This window comes from Sinocyclocheilus anshuiensis, unplaced genomic scaffold (assembly GCF_001515605.1).
Source record: "Sinocyclocheilus anshuiensis isolate Anshui unplaced genomic scaffold, SAMN03320099.WGS_v1.1 scaffold569, whole genome shotgun sequence".
NCBI classification, from domain to species: domain Eukaryota; kingdom Metazoa; phylum Chordata; class Actinopteri; order Cypriniformes; family Cyprinidae; genus Sinocyclocheilus; species Sinocyclocheilus anshuiensis.
Window position 1 is genome coordinate 1,659,402 of NW_015536511.1, and position 18,839 is coordinate 1,678,240.

At 38.3% G+C, this 18,839-nt stretch overlaps 2 protein-coding genes and 1 pseudogene across 2 annotated transcripts; all 3 read left to right on the forward strand.

Annotated features, from left to right (window-relative positions):
- The first annotated feature begins 894 nt into the window (after positions 1-894).
- On the forward strand, positions 895-4,603 carry rnf7 (ring finger protein 7). Its single transcript, XM_016490908.1, has 3 exons — positions 895-1,165; positions 3,528-3,575; positions 4,148-4,603. The coding sequence occupies exons 1-3, from the start codon at positions 991-993 to the stop codon at positions 4,264-4,266; spliced, it is 342 nt and encodes a 113-aa protein (XP_016346394.1). The 5' UTR covers positions 895-990; the 3' UTR covers positions 4,267-4,603.
- A 2,647-nt stretch (positions 4,604-7,250) lies between these two features.
- LOC107692002 (rhodopsin kinase 2-like) lies at positions 7,251-9,796 on the forward strand (annotated as a pseudogene).
- Positions 9,797-10,763: 967 nt separating this feature from the next.
- On the forward strand, positions 10,764-17,825 carry LOC107692039 (rhodopsin kinase 2-like). The gene is given in 4 exon segments (XM_016490919.1): positions 10,764-11,363; positions 12,355-12,792; positions 16,039-16,310; positions 17,495-17,825. Coding segments are annotated over 4 exon segments (1,641 nt in total).
- The last annotated feature ends 1,014 nt before the right edge of the window (positions 17,826-18,839 follow it).

Consider the following 18,839-nt stretch of genomic DNA (forward strand, 5'->3'; position numbering starts at 1 on the left):
AACTGTGTCTTTAGAAGGGTTGTTAACCAGACCAAAATATCTAAATGTAGCCAAAATCATGGAAACAGAATTGACATAGATTGTCTTTTTGAAAGGATGATGAGGATTTCATGTAGCATAACTTTGCAGTACCACCAGCACTCTGAATATCCGTTTACGTTGCAATACATTATCATACAGTATTTTATTTAAAAAATATATATAATAAAAAAGTCGACATAGGTCACAAATTGACCTTTTTATTTTATTAGCCAAATTTCAGAAATATTTGCACGCGTAACTCCAAATTTACAGATTTTTCGTTTAGAGTTTGAAAACTTTCCAAATCCCATATCAACATTTTGTGTAATAATGCAAAAAAGAAAAAAGAAAAGAAAAGAAAAGAAAAAAAAAAGAAGAATTTGGGGTGACCATCACTATAGCACTTTCGGCACAACTGTAATTTGACAGTTGGCACAAGCAATCACAGCCAGGTCAAAATTCGCAGCAGCACTCTTACACATGTGATATTGCTTAAATGTAGCATGCCACGTTCAATATTTTTATTTTAAAAAAATAAACAATAATGCTTGCATGTAAAACCAAGTGAATAAATTCTGGTTTTAATTCTAATTTCTACTTTTTATTTATTTATTTATTTATTAGTGGGCAAAACCTATAAAACACGGAGAGGTGAAAAATAAAAGATATGTACATCACAGAACCTGAAAGTGAAAAAAAATCATAAAAATGCATAGGCCTATCAAATAAATGCATAAATGAAGAAGTCATACAAATGCAAATTAAATAATTTAATGCGTTTCAAAAGACAGCAAGAATGGGTAGGGTTGTTTTATAGTACTTTGGAGAAATTAGGGAAAAGTGTGAAAAACACAAGTGTATTTAGCACATCCAGGCAGGGGCCTGTTTACGGTCAACTCCAGTGAGAGACCGATTTGCGCGTCTGCAGACCAGCCTATCTCAGCCATTTTGTTTCTGCGCCTCTTCGCCATGGCGGAGATGGACGACGGTGATGGGCCGGGTATAGTGCACACTCACAGCGGTTTTTCTGGATCTAAATCAGGGGGAGACAAGATGTTCTCCCTCAAGAAGTGGAATGCGGTAGCCATGTGGAGCTGGGATGTGGAGTGTGACACTTGCGCTATTTGTCGGGTTCAAGTAATGGGTGAGTGTTTTTTCTAGCTAACCGGCTAGCTGAAATAGCATTTGTGTACCTTTCTGGGGTTCTTGGTTGGTTCTGGATTACCTCAACAGACCATGAATAGGCAGATAACATTGCCTGTATCCGGCTGACCCACTACCGAGTCGTTTTTTGGCAAAATAACACGGATGACATACTGCTGCCTACATAGACAGCATTTGTTGAAATCATAAGTGGTCACGTAAATGTTGACTCAAACGTTAAAAAGTGTCTATAATGGCCAAAATGCCGTGATTGGGACGATCAAACGCAAGTTGTAAAACAAACACGAGAATCGAACCAAAATAGCGCTCGAAATAATATATCGAATGTTCCAGTGAGCCATGATGTTGAATCGAATTTTAAACTCGCATATTTGAATTTTTGAATGGAACAATGGAATATCTACAAAAAACATGTATCCAACGTTTGTATTCAAGTGTGATGCTCAAAAATTCTGAATCGAACACATTTAAATGCACACAAATGTCGCTTTAAACGTTCGAGTGAACTTGTAACAACAAAATGACAGTTTGAAGGTATCTATCATTTTCAAAAAAAAAAAAAAAAAAGAAAAGTCAAACGCATCTGATGCCCAAAGTGCCCAATCAGTTGTGTAGTGTTTTCACACTGCCATTAACCCAAGATATAGTCATTCTAATCCCCATTTTTAACGCCGTGTAAAGGAACATTTCATAAGCATTTGTCACACGTGAAATAGTTAACCTTGCATCATTCTGGGTTACCTTGGTCCAAGTTTCACACGGCTCATACTTAACCCTGGGTGTTCATAAGCTGACGTTTCGCACTGTACATTGTGAACTCTCAGGTTAACGTTCTTGTTTGCATTTTTGCTGTGTCATCGTCATTGATTTGATGAATGCAGCATGCCACATGTTTACATGAAGGTTCCAGAATTGTGCATCTTTTCCATCATTTTTTCCACCCAGATGCTGAAACAAAATACCAAGCGCTGTTTATCCGTAATGGTCCAGAACACGTTAATGTGAGGCACGGGAATATAGCTGCTGGTTGCTAAGCATCTAGCCCTAACATTCTAACACCATATCTTCATATACTGCAGTGGTGTTAAAGGGTTAGTTCACTCAAAAATGAAAATTAGCCCACAAATTACTCACCCTCAAGTCATCCTTGGTGTATATGACTTTCTTCTTTCAGACGAATCCAGTCGGAGTTATATTAAAAATGGTCTTTGATCTTTCAAGCTGTCTAATGCCACTCAGCAGGTGTTGCATGCATCAGTCCAAAAGAAGTTAAATAAAAAGTGCCCATCCATAAAAAAAAAAAAAAGTCTCTCACGCCTCCAGGGGGTGGACAAAGGCCTTCTGTAGCGAATCTATGCGTTTTTGTAAGAAAAATATCCATATTCAAAACGTAATAATCACTTTAATGTAGCTTGATGTAACTTTTTCTGTTCAAAATTTGCAAAATGCATATAATGAGCGAGTACATCATGAATTCATCTTCCAAACCGCGTTTTTGTTGTGGGCTAATTTTCATTTTTGGGTGAACTAACCCTTTAAGACTTCAAAAACACTGCTAAACCTGCTCCGGAGCAGGGTTTCTTAACCCTGGGTAAAAAGTGATGCTAATCCCACATCTAATTTACAAGTGTGAAACATACCTTTACCCAGTATACAGAGCAGGATTAGTACCACTTTTGGGGTGTTAAAGGAATAGTTAAAAATTCTGACATTTACATACCCTTATGTCGTTCCAAACCTGTATGTCCTTTCTTATGTTGAACACAAAAGAAGATATTTTGAAGAATGCTGGTAATCAAACAGTTGTTGGCCCCAATTGACTTCCATAGTAGGGAAAAAATACTATGGATGTCAATGGGAGCAAACAACTGTGAAATGTATGCTTGAAAAAATATGCTTTTCTAACACTATTATTATAATATTATAATAAACCACACGTATGAGACAGTTGTTGTCAGATTTTATTGTGATTTCAAATAAGCTCGGTGAACAGTTTTGGAGAGTTTGATGTTTCCCCATTCAAAGAGATAGGAGATGCACTTGTCTTTATGATAATTTAAACAAAAAATACAAAAATGATGTTTAGGTAGGCAGTTGACGGCTGTGAGACAGCCATACTTTACTGGTTCATCACAAGTAAATGTAGTTAATGCATTCCAACATAATCAAAAAACAATTTTACGCAGAGTCAGACTGTAATTGCATGTGACTTTAGTAAATCTGTCCTCTGACAGAATTTTAAAATGACATGGATTTCAACTTATTTCTGCCCTAAATGAACAGAAAAAAAGAACTGGTTATGTTTAAATGAATATTAAATATGTATTTTAAATGTATTTCAGATGCATGCTTGAGATGTCAGGCTGAAAACAAACAAGAGGACTGTGTCGGTAAGTCAACTGTAACATCACTGCTGGCATACTAATTGCCTGCCTAATTAATCAATTACATTTATCCCGTAATTAATCAATTATATGAATCCCCTAGAAGCAGATGGCTGCACTGTTCACTGCCGTTACAGTTCGCACTAATATTTTTTACATTTTATCTCTTTATTTTTCCCATTTTTAACATACAGTATAATAAATTATATACTTGAGTCATTTATCAGTTTCTTTTATCCAAAGCGACTTACAGAACACCTATTGGGGCAATCCAACTAAACCAACCTGGGGTTAAGTACCTTGACCAAGTGCACGATCCATAGTATCCATTTGCATCACAAAATAAACCCTGCCTCCACACTGGTAGGTTAAATCAAAGGATAGTGTCACGCTTAAAGGGATAGTTCAGCCAGAAATGAAAATTCTGTCATCATATATTCACCCTCATGTTGTTACAAAACCAGTATCACTTTCTGTCTGTCTTCTGCGGAACACAAAAAAAGATCAATTGTGGAATGTCTGTGTTTTGTTTTTCTGGGTGTGAAACATCACTGTCTCTTATTCTATCTTTCTCTCAGTGGTATGGGGAGAGTGCAACCACTCCTTCCACAACTGCTGCATGTCCCTCTGGGTGAAGCAGAACAATAGATGCCCACTATGCCAACAGGACTGGGTGGTACAGAGGATTGGCAAGTGAGAATTCAAGCTTTGGACCCACATTTCCTCCGTCCACTTTGGCACTACTCTGCTTAGGGAGACCAGACTGATTATCAGAGCATCTCCAGCCATTGAATGTGTAGGAAAACCTGTGTGCACGTGTGTGACTGTCAAAGTGAAACCAAGGATGTTGACAGAAATCCAGGTGACACTGGTTAGCTTTACCATTCTGTCACCTCATACAGCATTACGAAGAACCAGCCAGAAGAGCTCCGGGATACGACAGATTCACTTGGGTGTTTGTGGCATCATGTGTGATTATAACTGAAGTTGTGCTGTGAATGTCTTATGTGTGTTAGAAATAAAATCAAATCAAATTAAAAAAAATGTTGTATAGGTGTTTGTTTCTGATTACTGGATGGTTGATTATTTTTAAATCATTTTAAGGTGAAGATTTGCGCAACACACACATATGTGTATATATACATACATACAGTGGGTACGGAAAGTATTCAGACCCCCTTCAATTTTTCACTCTGTTATATTGCAGCCATTTGCTAAAATCATTTAAGTTAATTTTTTTTCCTCATTAATGTACACAGCACCCCATATTGACAGAAAAACACAGAATCGTTGACATTTTTGCAGATTTATTAAAAAAGAAAAAATGAAATATCACATGGTCCTAAGTATTCAGACCCTTTGCTCAGTATTTAGTAGAAGCACCCTTTTGATCTAAATTGAAGGGGGTCTGAATACTTTCCGTACCCACTGTACATACAGACAGATATAGATTTATAAAATTATTATTTATAAGATTAGTTTTTTTTATTCATTTGTTTTTATTATTCATTTTTAGTGTACAAATATCTCTAAAAAGCCCTCAAAGCACAGAAATGAAGGATTAGTTTACTCGAAAATGAAGATTTGGTCAGCATTAAATGTAATTATTAATATTAAGCTGGCTTATGGGCACATTTTACATAAGTACTTGCAAAGTGCAGAATCAATTCGAAGAAATAACCTACTGGGGAGAAAAAAAAAAGTTAATATACAGAAATTTCCATGACTTTTCTATCTTTCTTTGCAACAGATGTCTGAAAAAGCATTCCCTAAGTGCTCTGCCAGTACTCCGTGTATTGCTCCATCCTTTTCTAATTCCAGTGAAACAATCAGCTCAGGATTTGAGTGCTTGTGATTAGTCCAGAACCCATAAGAACTATTTCCAAGACAAAGATTTTGTTGGAATTTGACGCAGGCTTTTTTAGCCAATGGCAATGTAAACTAAAATATTTGTATTGGTTTGGATGGTTTGCCCCGGTGCATTCTGGGGTTAAGGTTTTGCTAAAGAGTCTAATCAAGGCTAAATATGAGGAACTACATTGTTTTTGTAGTTGGAAAGACATTAAACAGTGAAACAAATGTCCTGCTAATGTAACTTGTGAAAATGCTGTGTTAAATATAGTGTTAACCAAGAATAAAGCTTCTTAGACATTGTTTTAGGGTGCTCATATTCACATCTGGCAGCATTCTGGTCCACTCTGTTCCTGATGGATATAATCAAGGCTTTCCCAATATAATTTGAATATATCCTGTATCGAATCTATACCTAAAGTGCATTTCTTGGTGTTTATCTGCAAGTTGAGATTATTTGATTTCTACAACAGAAAAGAATAGAATCTTTATTGCTGCACAACCAATTTATTTTCATGTTAGACATGTTCACATAGAAAAACTGCTTGGCAAATCAATGAGGTGCCTCCTGGGATGTATTGAAGGAGTTCATATGTTTGTTGGACACTTGTTGGCTATTATCTGATCTCACACATTTAGAAAATTAAATAAAATGTTAGTGTTGTAAAGACGTTTATGTGCAGGCACATGTTACTCTACAAAACTATTTTCCAGCATTTCAATTGTCATTACTTAATTTTCTAAGTATTTTATAAGGAAAAAAATAGAGAAACAATGTCTCAAATCTTGCCATCTTAATAAATGCTAATGCTGTATCATTATAGGAATATGATGTCAGCCGTCTGCCAGACAGCCTCCTCTGAAACATGGCTGTCCGTTGCGCAAAGCTGGGTTGAATGCAGCCAAGAGGACAGATTTTGCTATAATGTTTACACCTAATGAAGGCTTATTCTCACTTTATTCTCATTCCATGTGCTCCTATAATGAGTTTTAAACCTACTCTTGTAAGCTCCTAAAGTCTTCAGACTCTCAAAGAACTGAAAACAACCATGAACTATCAGCTTGTAACATCAAGTATTTAATTGTAATTAGTTGTTAAGGCAAGCCTAGCTACTATGGCTCAAACTTGGGCTTCGGAATTTGAACAGACCGCTAAAAGAATTAAACTTTAAACTAGAGTTATTATTTCTCCAAGTGATTTGACGTATTTTCACTTGGCAGACAATGAAGTGGGCATCAAGGTCGGTTCACACTGGCTGACATGGTGAACTGGCACTAACACTGAAGGAAGGATTGAGCTATATCTAGGGACCAGAGTGTCCCTTTTTGCTTGGGCTAGTAAGAAACCTACATGCTAAAACACTGAATAGCAACACTCTTGAGCATTAAAGAGGCACAGTTTTCACAAGCAAGCACCACTCGCATTCTCTTCATAAACCTAGTAGAATCTAGTTCTGTTTATTTCCTTGAACTGAAGTTGATAGTAGAGGACTGAGCACGTTAATTGCATTGTCTATCCCTTAACATTGTGGCTAATCATAGTCCAAAGCCTCTTAACTAAAATACGGCATAAGTTCCTTTCCATGAGCAGTATCCACGAATTAGCATACAAAGAGACTTACTTAAAAGAAAATCCTTTTCGAGATTTTTAATTCTTACGGAGCAATTACGTGAGTGGAACAGGGAAGACTCCGACTTGAGGCTCCGAAGCCTCATTCATTTTGACTCATCATCATATCAGAGCTTCACTCTGCACTGCCTGTATCTCCTTATTTCTTATTCATTGCTACCTGCAGCGTCACATAGTTGACCCTTCACCTCACCACAGCCATGTGCGACATGGGTGGACTGGACAACCTGGTGGCCAACACAGCCTACCTGAAAGCACAGAGTCTAGACGACAAGGAGATGAGGAAACGAAGGCGTAGCCTAATTCTTCCCCAACTTGAGAGTTGTACAGAGGTGCGTGCAACTATTCCCAAGGACTTTGAGGACATCTGTGAGCAGCAACCCATTGGGAAAACATGCTTCCGACGGTTCCTTTTAGCCTCCAGTCCAGAATACCTAGCCGCTGCAGAGTTTCTGGATGACTTGAATGACTGGAATTTGGCAGAGGCCGGTGCTAAAGACAAAGCCAGGCAGAATATCATTAACAAATTCTGCAAAGCTGATTCCAAGAGTTTCATAGCTTATCTGACAGAGGACATGGCGGAAAAGTGTAAAGTTGTGTCTGAGAAGGACTTTGAGGAGGTAATGATGGGACAGGTTAAAGAAGCCACACAGGAGTTTCTAAGAGGAAAACCTTTCATTGAGTAACAGACCAGCCCGTTCTTTGATAGATTTGTGCAATGGAAGCAATTCGAGAAGCAGTCCATCTCTGATAAATATTTCTATGAGTTCAGAACTTTGGGGAAAGGAGGATTTGGAGAGGTGAGTATTTGCACCTCCTACCCAGTCACAAACAAATCTACAGAGGAAACTTTTTTTTTTTTTAAAAGGAAAGAAAAAAAAGTTGTTGTTGTCGGTTGTCTTAGCTGCAGAGCATTGTATAATTGGAATTGTCTCTGAATTATTGTTCGGTTTAACTATAGTTACTTACATTCATGTCTTCAGAGTGTAGGTTTATTTTGGTTTTGTTACTTGCTTTCTGTAATCCTTTTGGTAAGGCAAACTACTTTCTTTTTCACTTTTTTCGGTGGACTAACATGCACTGATGTGTTTTACAGAATAAGACCAAGAATGTGCATTTAGAAAACACAGTGTCGTTTTGTTGTCCTGTTATGCATGTTGCAAAATCTCTTACTTATAAAGTAAGCCATTCACAGGTTGATTTTACCAACAGTGGCATCCCATAGCAAATTCAGTGCACAGGGACCAGAATTCCTAGCGACGGCCCTGAGTGGCACTATCAAACATTGCTCTGTAAGTTTCAGTGGAACAACATGACAGCTTCTAGCTCAACCTGTGGTGGGACTTTGGGGCAAGACTATCTGTTTCTCCAGCCAATGGAACAGAAGGTCACTATTTTTCAGATGCTATATAGGCAGAAATTCTACACTATACCTTTAAGACCAAACTAAACACAATATGCAATGTTTCAACTGAGTTGGACATCCTTTGATGAACAGTGGAATACAAATGCCAAATGGAATAAAAATCCCCTTGGCACCATCTGGGCACCTTTTACGTAATATTTAGCGCACATAATCAAAGGAATGGACACTGCTTAGACTACATCCCCTTTGAAAAATTACCTTTATCTGAATATTATTTCAAGTGTGTACATTCTCACTGTTGCCCCATATTACAGCAGTAATGTATTGCTTTGTACAAAATGTAGAATTCTGCCCAAATCTAGCCCATCTTTCCATTTCAAAACAGTAATGTTCCTCTTTTGAATTTTATTTAAATTTCTCTCTAGGTGTGTGCTGTTCAGGTCAAACACGCGGGCCACATGTATGCCTGCAAGAAGCTAGACAAGAAACGTCTGAAGAAAAAAGGAGGTGAAAAGATGGCTCTGCTGGAGAAAAAAATCTTGGAGATGGTAAACAGCCTGTTTCTGGTAAACCTGGCCTACGCGTTTGACACGACAACCCACCTGTGTATGGTCATGACTCTGATGAATGGAGGGGATCTGAAGTACCACATCTACCACACTGGGGAGATTGGCATTGAGATGGAGCGCATCATTCACTACACAGCCCAAATCATCACTGGTATCCTGCACCTTCATGCGATGGATATTGTGTACCGGGACCTGAAGCCAGAGAATGTCCTACTGGACAGTCAAGGCCAGTGCAGGTTGTCAGACTTGGGTCTAGCCGTGGAACTACCAAACGGGAAAACCATCACTCAAAAGGTAAAAACAGTAACATAAGACAAGTCTTTATGATGTTGATGATGATGGTGTAGATTAGTGGGTAACAATCTGGCCTGGTATATTAAAACTTTTAAGTCTAAATCCAACAAATATCCAGTATGTACAAATATCAGTACAACCTTTATTGCTGCACAACCAATTTATTTTCATGTTAGACATGTTCACATAGAAAAACTGCTTGGCAAATCAATGAGGTGCCTCCTGGGATGTATTGAAGGAGTTCATATGTTTGTTGGACACTTGTTGGCTATTATCTGATCTCACACATTTAGAAAATTAAATAAAATGTTAGTGTTGTAAAGACGTTTATGTGCAGGCACATGTTACTCTACAAAACTATTTTCCAGCATTTCAATTGTCATTACTTAATTTTCTAAGTATTTTATAAGGAAAAAAATAGAGAAACAATGTCTCAAATCTTGCCATCTTAATAAATGCTAATGCTGTATCATTATAGGAATATGATGTCAGCCGTCTGCCAGACAGCCTCCTCTGAAACATGGCTGTCCGTTGCGCAAAGCTGGGTTGAATGCAGCCAAGAGGACAGATTTTGCTATAATGTTTACACCTAATGAAGGCTTATTCTCACTTTATTCTCATTCCATGTGCTCCTATAATGAGTTTTAAACCTACTCTTGTAAGCTCCTAAAGTCTTCAGACTCTCAAAGAACTGAAAACAACCATGAACTATCAGCTTGTAACATCAAGTATTTAATTGTAATTAGTTGTTAAGGCAAGCCTAGCTACTATGGCTCAAACTTGGGCTTCGGAATTTGAACAGACCGCTAAAAGAATTAAACTTTAAACTAGAGTTATTATTTCTCCAAGTGATTTGACGTATTTTCACTTGGCAGACAATGAAGTGGGCATCAAGGTCGGTTCACACTGGCTGACATGGTGAACTGGCACTAACACTGAAGGAAGGATTGAGCTATATCTAGGGACCAGAGTGTCCCTTTTTGCTTGGGCTAGTAAGAAACCTACATGCTAAAACACTGAATAGCAACACTCTTGAGCATTAAAGAGGCACAGTTTTCACAAGCAAGCACCACTCGCATTCTCTTCATAAACCTAGTAGAATCTAGTTCTGTTTATTTCCTTGAACTGAAGTTGATAGTAGAGGACTGAGCACGTTAATTGCATTGTCTATCCCTTAACATTGTGGCTAATCATAGTCCAAAGCCTCTTAACTAAAATACGGCATAAGTTCCTTTCCATGAGCAGTATCCACGAATTAGCATACAAAGAGACTTACTTAAAAGAAAATCCTTTTCGAGATTTTTAATTCTTACGGAGCAATTACGTGAGTGGAACAGGGAAGACTCCGACTTGAGGCTCCGAAGCCTCATTCATTTTGACTCATCATCATATCAGAGCTTCACTCTGCACTGCCTGTATCTCCTTATTTCTTATTCATTGCTACCTGCAGCGTCACATAGTTGACCCTTCACCTCACCACAGCCATGTGCGACATGGGTGGACTGGACAACCTGGTGGCCAACACAGCCTACCTGAAAGCACAGAGTCTAGACGACAAGGAGATGAGGAAACGAAGGCGTAGCCTAATTCTTCCCCAACTTGAGAGTTGTACAGAGGTGCGTGCAACTATTCCCAAGGACTTTGAGGACATCTGTGAGCAGCAACCCATTGGGAAAACATGCTTCCGACGGTTCCTTTTAGCCTCCAGTCCAGAATACCTAGCCGCTGCAGAGTTTCTGGATGACTTGAATGACTGGAATTTGGCAGAGGCCGGTGCTAAAGACAAAGCCAGGCAGAATATCATTAACAAATTCTGCAAAGCTGATTCCAAGAGTTTCATAGCTTATCTGACAGAGGACATGGCGGAAAAGTGTAAAGTTGTGTCTGAGAAGGACTTTGAGGAGGTAATGATGGGACAGGTTAAAGAAGCCACACAGGAGTTTCTAAGAGGAAAACCTTTCATTGAGTAACAGACCAGCCCGTTCTTTGATAGATTTGTGCAATGGAAGCAATTCGAGAAGCAGTCCATCTCTGATAAATATTTCTATGAGTTCAGAACTTTGGGGAAAGGAGGATTTGGAGAGGTGAGTATTTGCACCTCCTACCCAGTCACAAACAAATCTACAGAGGAAACTTTTTTTTTTTTTAAAAGGAAAGAAAAAAAAGTTGTTGTTGTCGGTTGTCTTAGCTGCAGAGCATTGTATAATTGGAATTGTCTCTGAATTATTGTTCGGTTTAACTATAGTTACTTACATTCATGTCTTCAGAGTGTAGGTTTATTTTGGTTTTGTTACTTGCTTTCTGTAATCCTTTTGGTAAGGCAAACTACTTTCTTTTTCACTTTTTTCGGTGGACTAACATGCACTGATGTGTTTTACAGAATAAGACCAAGAATGTGCATTTAGAAAACACAGTGTCGTTTTGTTGTCCTGTTATGCATGTTGCAAAATCTCTTACTTATAAAGTAAGCCATTCACAGGTTGATTTTACCAACAGTGGCATCCCATAGCAAATTCAGTGCACAGGGACCAGAATTCCTAGCGACGGCCCTGAGTGGCACTATCAAACATTGCTCTGTAAGTTTCAGTGGAACAACATGACAGCTTCTAGCTCAACCTGTGGTGGGACTTTGGGGCAAGACTATCTGTTTCTCCAGCCAATGGAACAGAAGGTCACTATTTTTCAGATGCTATATAGGCAGAAATTCTACACTATACCTTTAAGACCAAACTAAACACAATATGCAATGTTTCAACTGAGTTGGACATCCTTTGATGAACAGTGGAATACAAATGCCAAATGGAATAAAAATCCCCTTGGCACCATCTGGGCACCTTTTACGTAATATTTAGCGCACATAATCAAAGGAATGGACACTGCTTAGACTACATCCCCTTTGAAAAATTACCTTTATCTGAATATTATTTCAAGTGTGTACATTCTCACTGTTGCCCCATATTACAGCAGTAATGTATTGCTTTGTACAAAATGTAGAATTCTGCCCAAATCTAGCCCATCTTTCCATTTCAAAACAGTAATGTTCCTCTTTTGAATTTTATTTAAATTTCTCTCTAGGTGTGTGCTGTTCAGGTCAAACACGCGGGCCACATGTATGCCTGCAAGAAGCTAGACAAGAAACGTCTGAAGAAAAAAGGAGGTGAAAAGATGGCTCTGCTGGAGAAAAAAATCTTGGAGATGGTAAACAGCCTGTTTCTGGTAAACCTGGCCTACGCGTTTGACACGACAACCCACCTGTGTATGGTCATGACTCTGATGAATGGAGGGGATCTGAAGTACCACATCTACCACACTGGGGAGATTGGCATTGAGATGGAGCGCATCATTCACTACACAGCCCAAATCATCACTGGTATCCTGCACCTTCATGCGATGGATATTGTGTACCGGGACCTGAAGCCAGAGAATGTCCTACTGGACAGTCAAGGCCAGTGCAGGTTGTCAGACTTGGGTCTAGCCGTGGAACTACCAAACGGGAAAACCATCACTCAAAAGGTAAAAACAGTAACATAAGACAAGTCTTTATGATGTTGATGATGATGGTGTAGATTAGTGGGTAACAATCTGGCCTGGTATATTAAAACTTTTAAGTCTAAATCCAACAAATATCCAGTATGTACAAATATCAGTACAACCTGCTGAACAACCTAGACAACCGCTGAACACCCGAGTCCCAAAATCACCCCCAATCATAAATGTGTGTGTAAAGCTTTTCAAAGTATTTACTAATACCTCTCAAGTTATTGACACTTAGTGATAACCCTAAAGCAGGTATAGCTAACCCTGCTCCTAGAAATCCTAGAAATCTAACTGTTTTTAAATAAGTAATTTTTCACAACTGCAAAAAGATTACATTCTGTATAGTATGAATTGATGTAGTATGTACTGTATCTGGACATACTACATTCACCATGTTGTCATTGTCACGAGACGTACCAGCGTCAGTTGCGTCACGTCACTACCATTCATAAATCCTCTCCCGTGGCCTCATGGGATAGTAAAGTGTCCATCGAATGCACACTTCAGAATTACATATAGGTACATTATAGGTAGTCGGATTTTTGTCACACTGTTTTTCGCCTACAGGGAAGTATGCAATTTCAGATGCAGCCGTAGATGCAAGCCGTCCAACCCTGCTTTAACACACCTGTCTGTAATTTTCAAGTAACCCTTAACACCTTGATTAGCTGGTTCAGGTCTGTTTGTTTGGATTTGGAGCTGAGCTTTTCATGATGGTAGCTGTCCAGGAGCTGGGTTGACTACCCATGTCTTAAAGCAATATTTCCCAACCACAGCAATGTAGCTCCTAACATCTGGCCTCAGTTATACCAGTTATACTAAACATTTTGAAGGTTTCCTTTATCCTATCCATCTATGAAGTCTCTAATGAGCTGATGAGTAGAATCAGGTGTGTTTAATTAGGAACAGTTTGAAAATGTGTAGGCTGTGTCCAAAATCACATACTCCACATCATGATATCTGGTCACGAAAAGACCAGGTGCATGCATGGCAGATTGCAATACGAAATTGCAAAAAATTCCAAAATCAATATGAATTGCAACCCAATGGCAAAAAAATAATGGTATGAGAGTGTCTTATAGCTTCCAGCTCCCAGTAGCCAGACACCATAGTGCTACTGCAATACGCATTTCCACAGATACAGCCCGTTGGAGCATCTCTCTAGAAAACATGCCCAAACTGTGTTTTATTTGAACAATTAATTGTATTAGATACTTAGTATTTAAATCTACCAAATCATAATGACTGTGTTCAGTATCATTTTAACTGTATCAGCTCTCATGGATAATGTCATGGATAATACCTTAGAATGATTCTAATACTTCCAACAATTAAAGGGATAGTTCACCCAGAAATGAAAATTACCTCATGATTTACTCACCCTTGAGCCATAGGTGTATATGACTTATTTCTTTCAGACGAATACAATCAGAGTTATATTAAAAATGTCCTGGGAACTTTATAATGGCAATGAATGGGGTTTAAGATTTTGAAGGCCAAAAAAAAACTGCATCCATACATCATAAAAAGTGCTCCACACAGCTCCTGGGGGTTAATACAAGTCTTCAGAAGTGAATTGTAGTGTTTGAGTAAGAAAAATATCCATATTTAAAAGCTCTCTCTAACTAGAGAGTGGCGTTCCAGTGGATGACATAGGACGTAGAGTAGACGAACGCGGAAGTAATGAACAAAGAAGCTCAACGGAGCAAGCAAACAAAACTTCGTTCATGTCAGAGGATTTCGATATAAGTCAAGAGGAGGATGTTTTTTCTTTGCTTTAAACAAAACTTGGTTCTCGCTAGACTAGTATGTTCTTACCGGAGCTTATGCTACCTACTGTACATCATCCGCTATAACACCATTCTCTTGTGAAAGCACGTATGACAATTAGCGGAAGCTAGAAATCACAATTTTGTAAAGTTTTAAATAAGGACATTTTTCTTACACAAACGCATCGATTCACTTCAGAAGGCCTTTATTAACCCCCTGGATCTATGTGGAGTACTTTTTATGATGTATGGATACAGTTTTTGGCCTTAAAAATCTTAAAGTGCCCCTATAATGGATTTTTGAAAATTACTAAGTGAATGAAAACATCCTGCAAAGTTTTAAATCTGAAAGTGCACCGTGTATAAAGTTATTGTCTCTCAAAAGAAAGAGTCATTTCATGTTGACTTCAACATGAAACATTAGCATATTGCCTGCCCACTTGTTGGTCGTTTCGCGTTGGTCTCAATGAAAATGCAGATTAATTCTTTGCCACTAGGTGGCGCTTTTGGAGCGGTAAAAATAGCGGATTCCCCGGTAAGGCTGTACACAAAGCAGCACTGAGCTCACAAACGCTGCTTTATCAGGCATTACAGGCATGATGAAATGAAAATGAGACCAATCGGACCAATCACAGCAGATTAGCGTCACGCAAAGGAGGAAAAATGAATTGTTAAACGAATCGTTTGGGAGTCGTTGAGCAAGTAAGGTAAAAATAAATGCATATTATAATACAATGAAAGTGTTTTTGACCTTGCATGCATGTCAACCTGTTGTTGGGGACTCCCAAAACCAAAATATGAACCTTTTATTATCCATAACAGGGGCGTTTTAAACCCCATTTACTGACATTATAAAGCTTGGAAGAGCCAGGACATTTTTTTTAATATAACTCCGATTGTATTCGTCTGAATTCTCTGAAAGAAGAAAGTCATGTACCTCTAGGATGGCTTGAGGGTGAGTAAATCATGGGGTAATTTTCATTTCTGGGTGAACTATGCCTTTAACTAATTTTTCCAAGTGGCAAAATGAGAAAAATCTGAGCTCTACCAATAAAATTTTAACTTTTTCATTGTTAACTAATATTTCAGACAGCCAGGGGTACCACAAGACCCTAAATAAGCCCTCACTAATGCTAATCACAGTAATACGCAAAGCTGGCATTGATCTAGGTTGGAACAGCACGCCCTTCTTCAAAAGAGTAGTGTGCCTCAAAGGGTTTGATTTGAGTCCCTGGAGACACATACTGGTGAAATGGCAAGGGATTGTTTTTGTGTGTTTGACTTGTCTCAGGAATCTCTTCTGAAATGGGATTTTAGTGAGGATGTTGAAAAGGTCAAAGAGTTTGTACCATGATAGATGTCTTTAAATATGATTTGAAATGCTTTTTCAGGTGGCTTCAAGAAGGCTGAATGATTTTTCTCATAACCCCTCTTGTTGTCTTTTCCATAGTAGGCTGGCACCAAAGGGTACATGGCGCCAGAGATCCTGAAGCAGGAACCGTACCGTACGTCAGTGGACTGGTGGGCCTTGGGCTGTAGCATCTATGAGATGGTGGCTGGCCGTCTGCCTTTTAGAGGTCACAAAGAGAAGGTTACTAAAGAAGAGATAGTAAGGAGAACTCTAGAAGATGAGTGCAAATTTGAACACAAAAATTTTGACGGCCCCTCAAAGGACATCATCGGTCTTTTTCTGAAAAAGAACGTTGAAGACCGCCTTGGCTGCAAGTAAGTGCCAGCGTTTTTGTGTTTCATGGCAAGAAGACACACTGTTTCCACTCCAGGTCATTATTAGGACGTGGTCAGTCCAACTCTGCCCTCTGCATGCCAACATAGGAACAGAAGCTTTACTCTGTCAGCAAAATCAAGCCAGTGAGCCAGCAATTTGAAGAAACAGACAGTTTCTGTCAGCCTTTCTCACTGAGAGCACTGGCAGTGGGTTTGGAGCCTCAGCACTGGGTTTGGACGGAGCAAAGCATGAATGTTAAACATAATATCTTTGGGACTTTCATTCTGTGGGTGAAGACACCAACAGATTCAATACCAGCTTCATTGCTCATAGGTTTAAATTACATATTAACATATAATACTGTTCTCAAAGTCAGTTGCTGAAACCATTTCAACCCATTCAAATTTTATTTTAATCCTATTAAAGGAACCGTTTCACCCAAAAGTGAACATTCTGTCATTATTCACCCTTATGTCGATCCAAACCTGTGTGCTGTTATTTTTTCCATGGTACACATAATGAGAATCTTTCAAAGATTTTTTGTGCAGCTTCTGACACATTTGTCAAGAATGGTCAAAAACATCATAAAATCACCATACGAATTCAGTATGACTTATGTACTTTCAGCTTTTAGTTTTCTTTTTCCTTTTCATAGTTTTTTTGTGAGGAAACGAAATAAAAAATGTAAGCTATTGTTCACTGACAGTCTTTATCTCTCAAGTACTGTGCTGAAGGCCCATTAGGTTCGATGTCAAGCCATTTAGTCACAAAGACCTGCAAAAACCAATGATGTTTGATATTATCGACGTCCAACCTGCAGAACTGATGCATTTGATTTGAAAGCTGTGACAGAGGGAAAGAGTGCCAGGATGTAATGATATTGGTCTGTTTATCATAATGCTGTTGTCCTTCAAAAGACTCATATTAAGTTAAGTTCCAAAAGAAGGAAAAAAGAAGAAAGCAAAAAAAATCTTAGAACATCTAATATTTGGACGTCCTCAAAATGTGGAAACAAATTGCATAATTTAATGGAAACTTCGGCAAACGTTTTTAAATACAGAATGCAGCATGCAATTTTGGTGTGATGTGATAGTAAGTAAATATGGCTGGATTATTCCTTTAATTGTGAGTAAATGTCATGCAGTAACCATACATTTATTCATAACTGTTTATTTGCCCTTAGGGATGACCCTCGGAAACATGTGTTCTTCAGATCCATCAACATCCCTCGACTAGAGGCGGGGCTTATTGCACCTCCATGGGTACCCAAACCCAACGTTGTGTACGCTAAAGACACGGGCGACATTCGAGACTTCTCTGAGGTTAAAGGGGTTGAATTTAATGCCAATGATGAGAAGTTTTTTAAAGAATTCAGCACAGGAGCAGTCCCAATTCCATGGCAACAGGAGATGATTGACAGCGGACTCTTTGATGAGCTTAACGACCCAAACAGGAAGAAAGTGGGACTGGATGATGATGATGAGCAAAAATCCAAATCTTGCACTCTTCTGTGATAGAACAAGAACATCTTGCACAACAAAACAATTGGGGGTTTTTTTTGTTTTTTTTTTATTATTTATTTATTTGCTTATTTACATATTATTTTGTCCTTTTTTAGATTTTCAGAGATTTTCCCATATAATCACATTTTTGAAGAAAGGATCTTATAGTGACTACTTTGATGGGCTATAATAATACATAATATCATTTTAGTATTCATTTCTTTTAATACCAAGTGCTTTTAATGAGCATTTATATGGAAAATAAAAAATAATTTTGTTCTGTTGACGGTTGATGCATCTGCACAGTCATATGCTGTTTCCTCATCAGTCTTATCAGATTTTAAAAGACATGTTAATTTTTTTTTAATTAATGTACATTTTTCAGTTACATTTCCCTGTAATTGTTATATTGGTAATATTATTTATAATGAAGAAATCTTGTTAATATTTATCTGTATGCTCTGTTAAACACGCTGAAAACTGAAATTAAAAATGAAAATTCTGTCATCCTTTACTCACCCTCATCTTGTTCCAAACCTGTATGAATTTCTTTCTTCTGTTGGAAAGAAGAAGAAAAAAGTTGCTGGTAGCCATTGACTTCCATAGTATGGTGGTAAAATACTAATGGAAGTCAGTGGCTACCAGCATCTGTTTGGTTACCAACATTCCTCAAAATACCTTCTTTGTGTTAATCAGAAGTCGTCAATGGCTTCTAGCAACTCCTTTGTAACTAACATTCTTCAAAATGTCTTCTTTTGTGTTTAACAGGTTTGGAACAACATAAGTGTGTGTTTTTTTGTGAACTATCCCTTTAAATGCTGTGTTAGTTGTAATAAGGTCCCTCTAATAATAAACCATCCATTAAAACAACATCAGAACTCATTCGAATGTCTTGCCACTGGCTTGCATGGCTGACACACTTGTTAAACAGAGGCCACTTCCAAACTCTCTCTCCTCAAGTTGCAAAATCGACTAGGCCTAATATATATGACCAACAGAGGTCACTGCTCACAATGAGATAGTTTT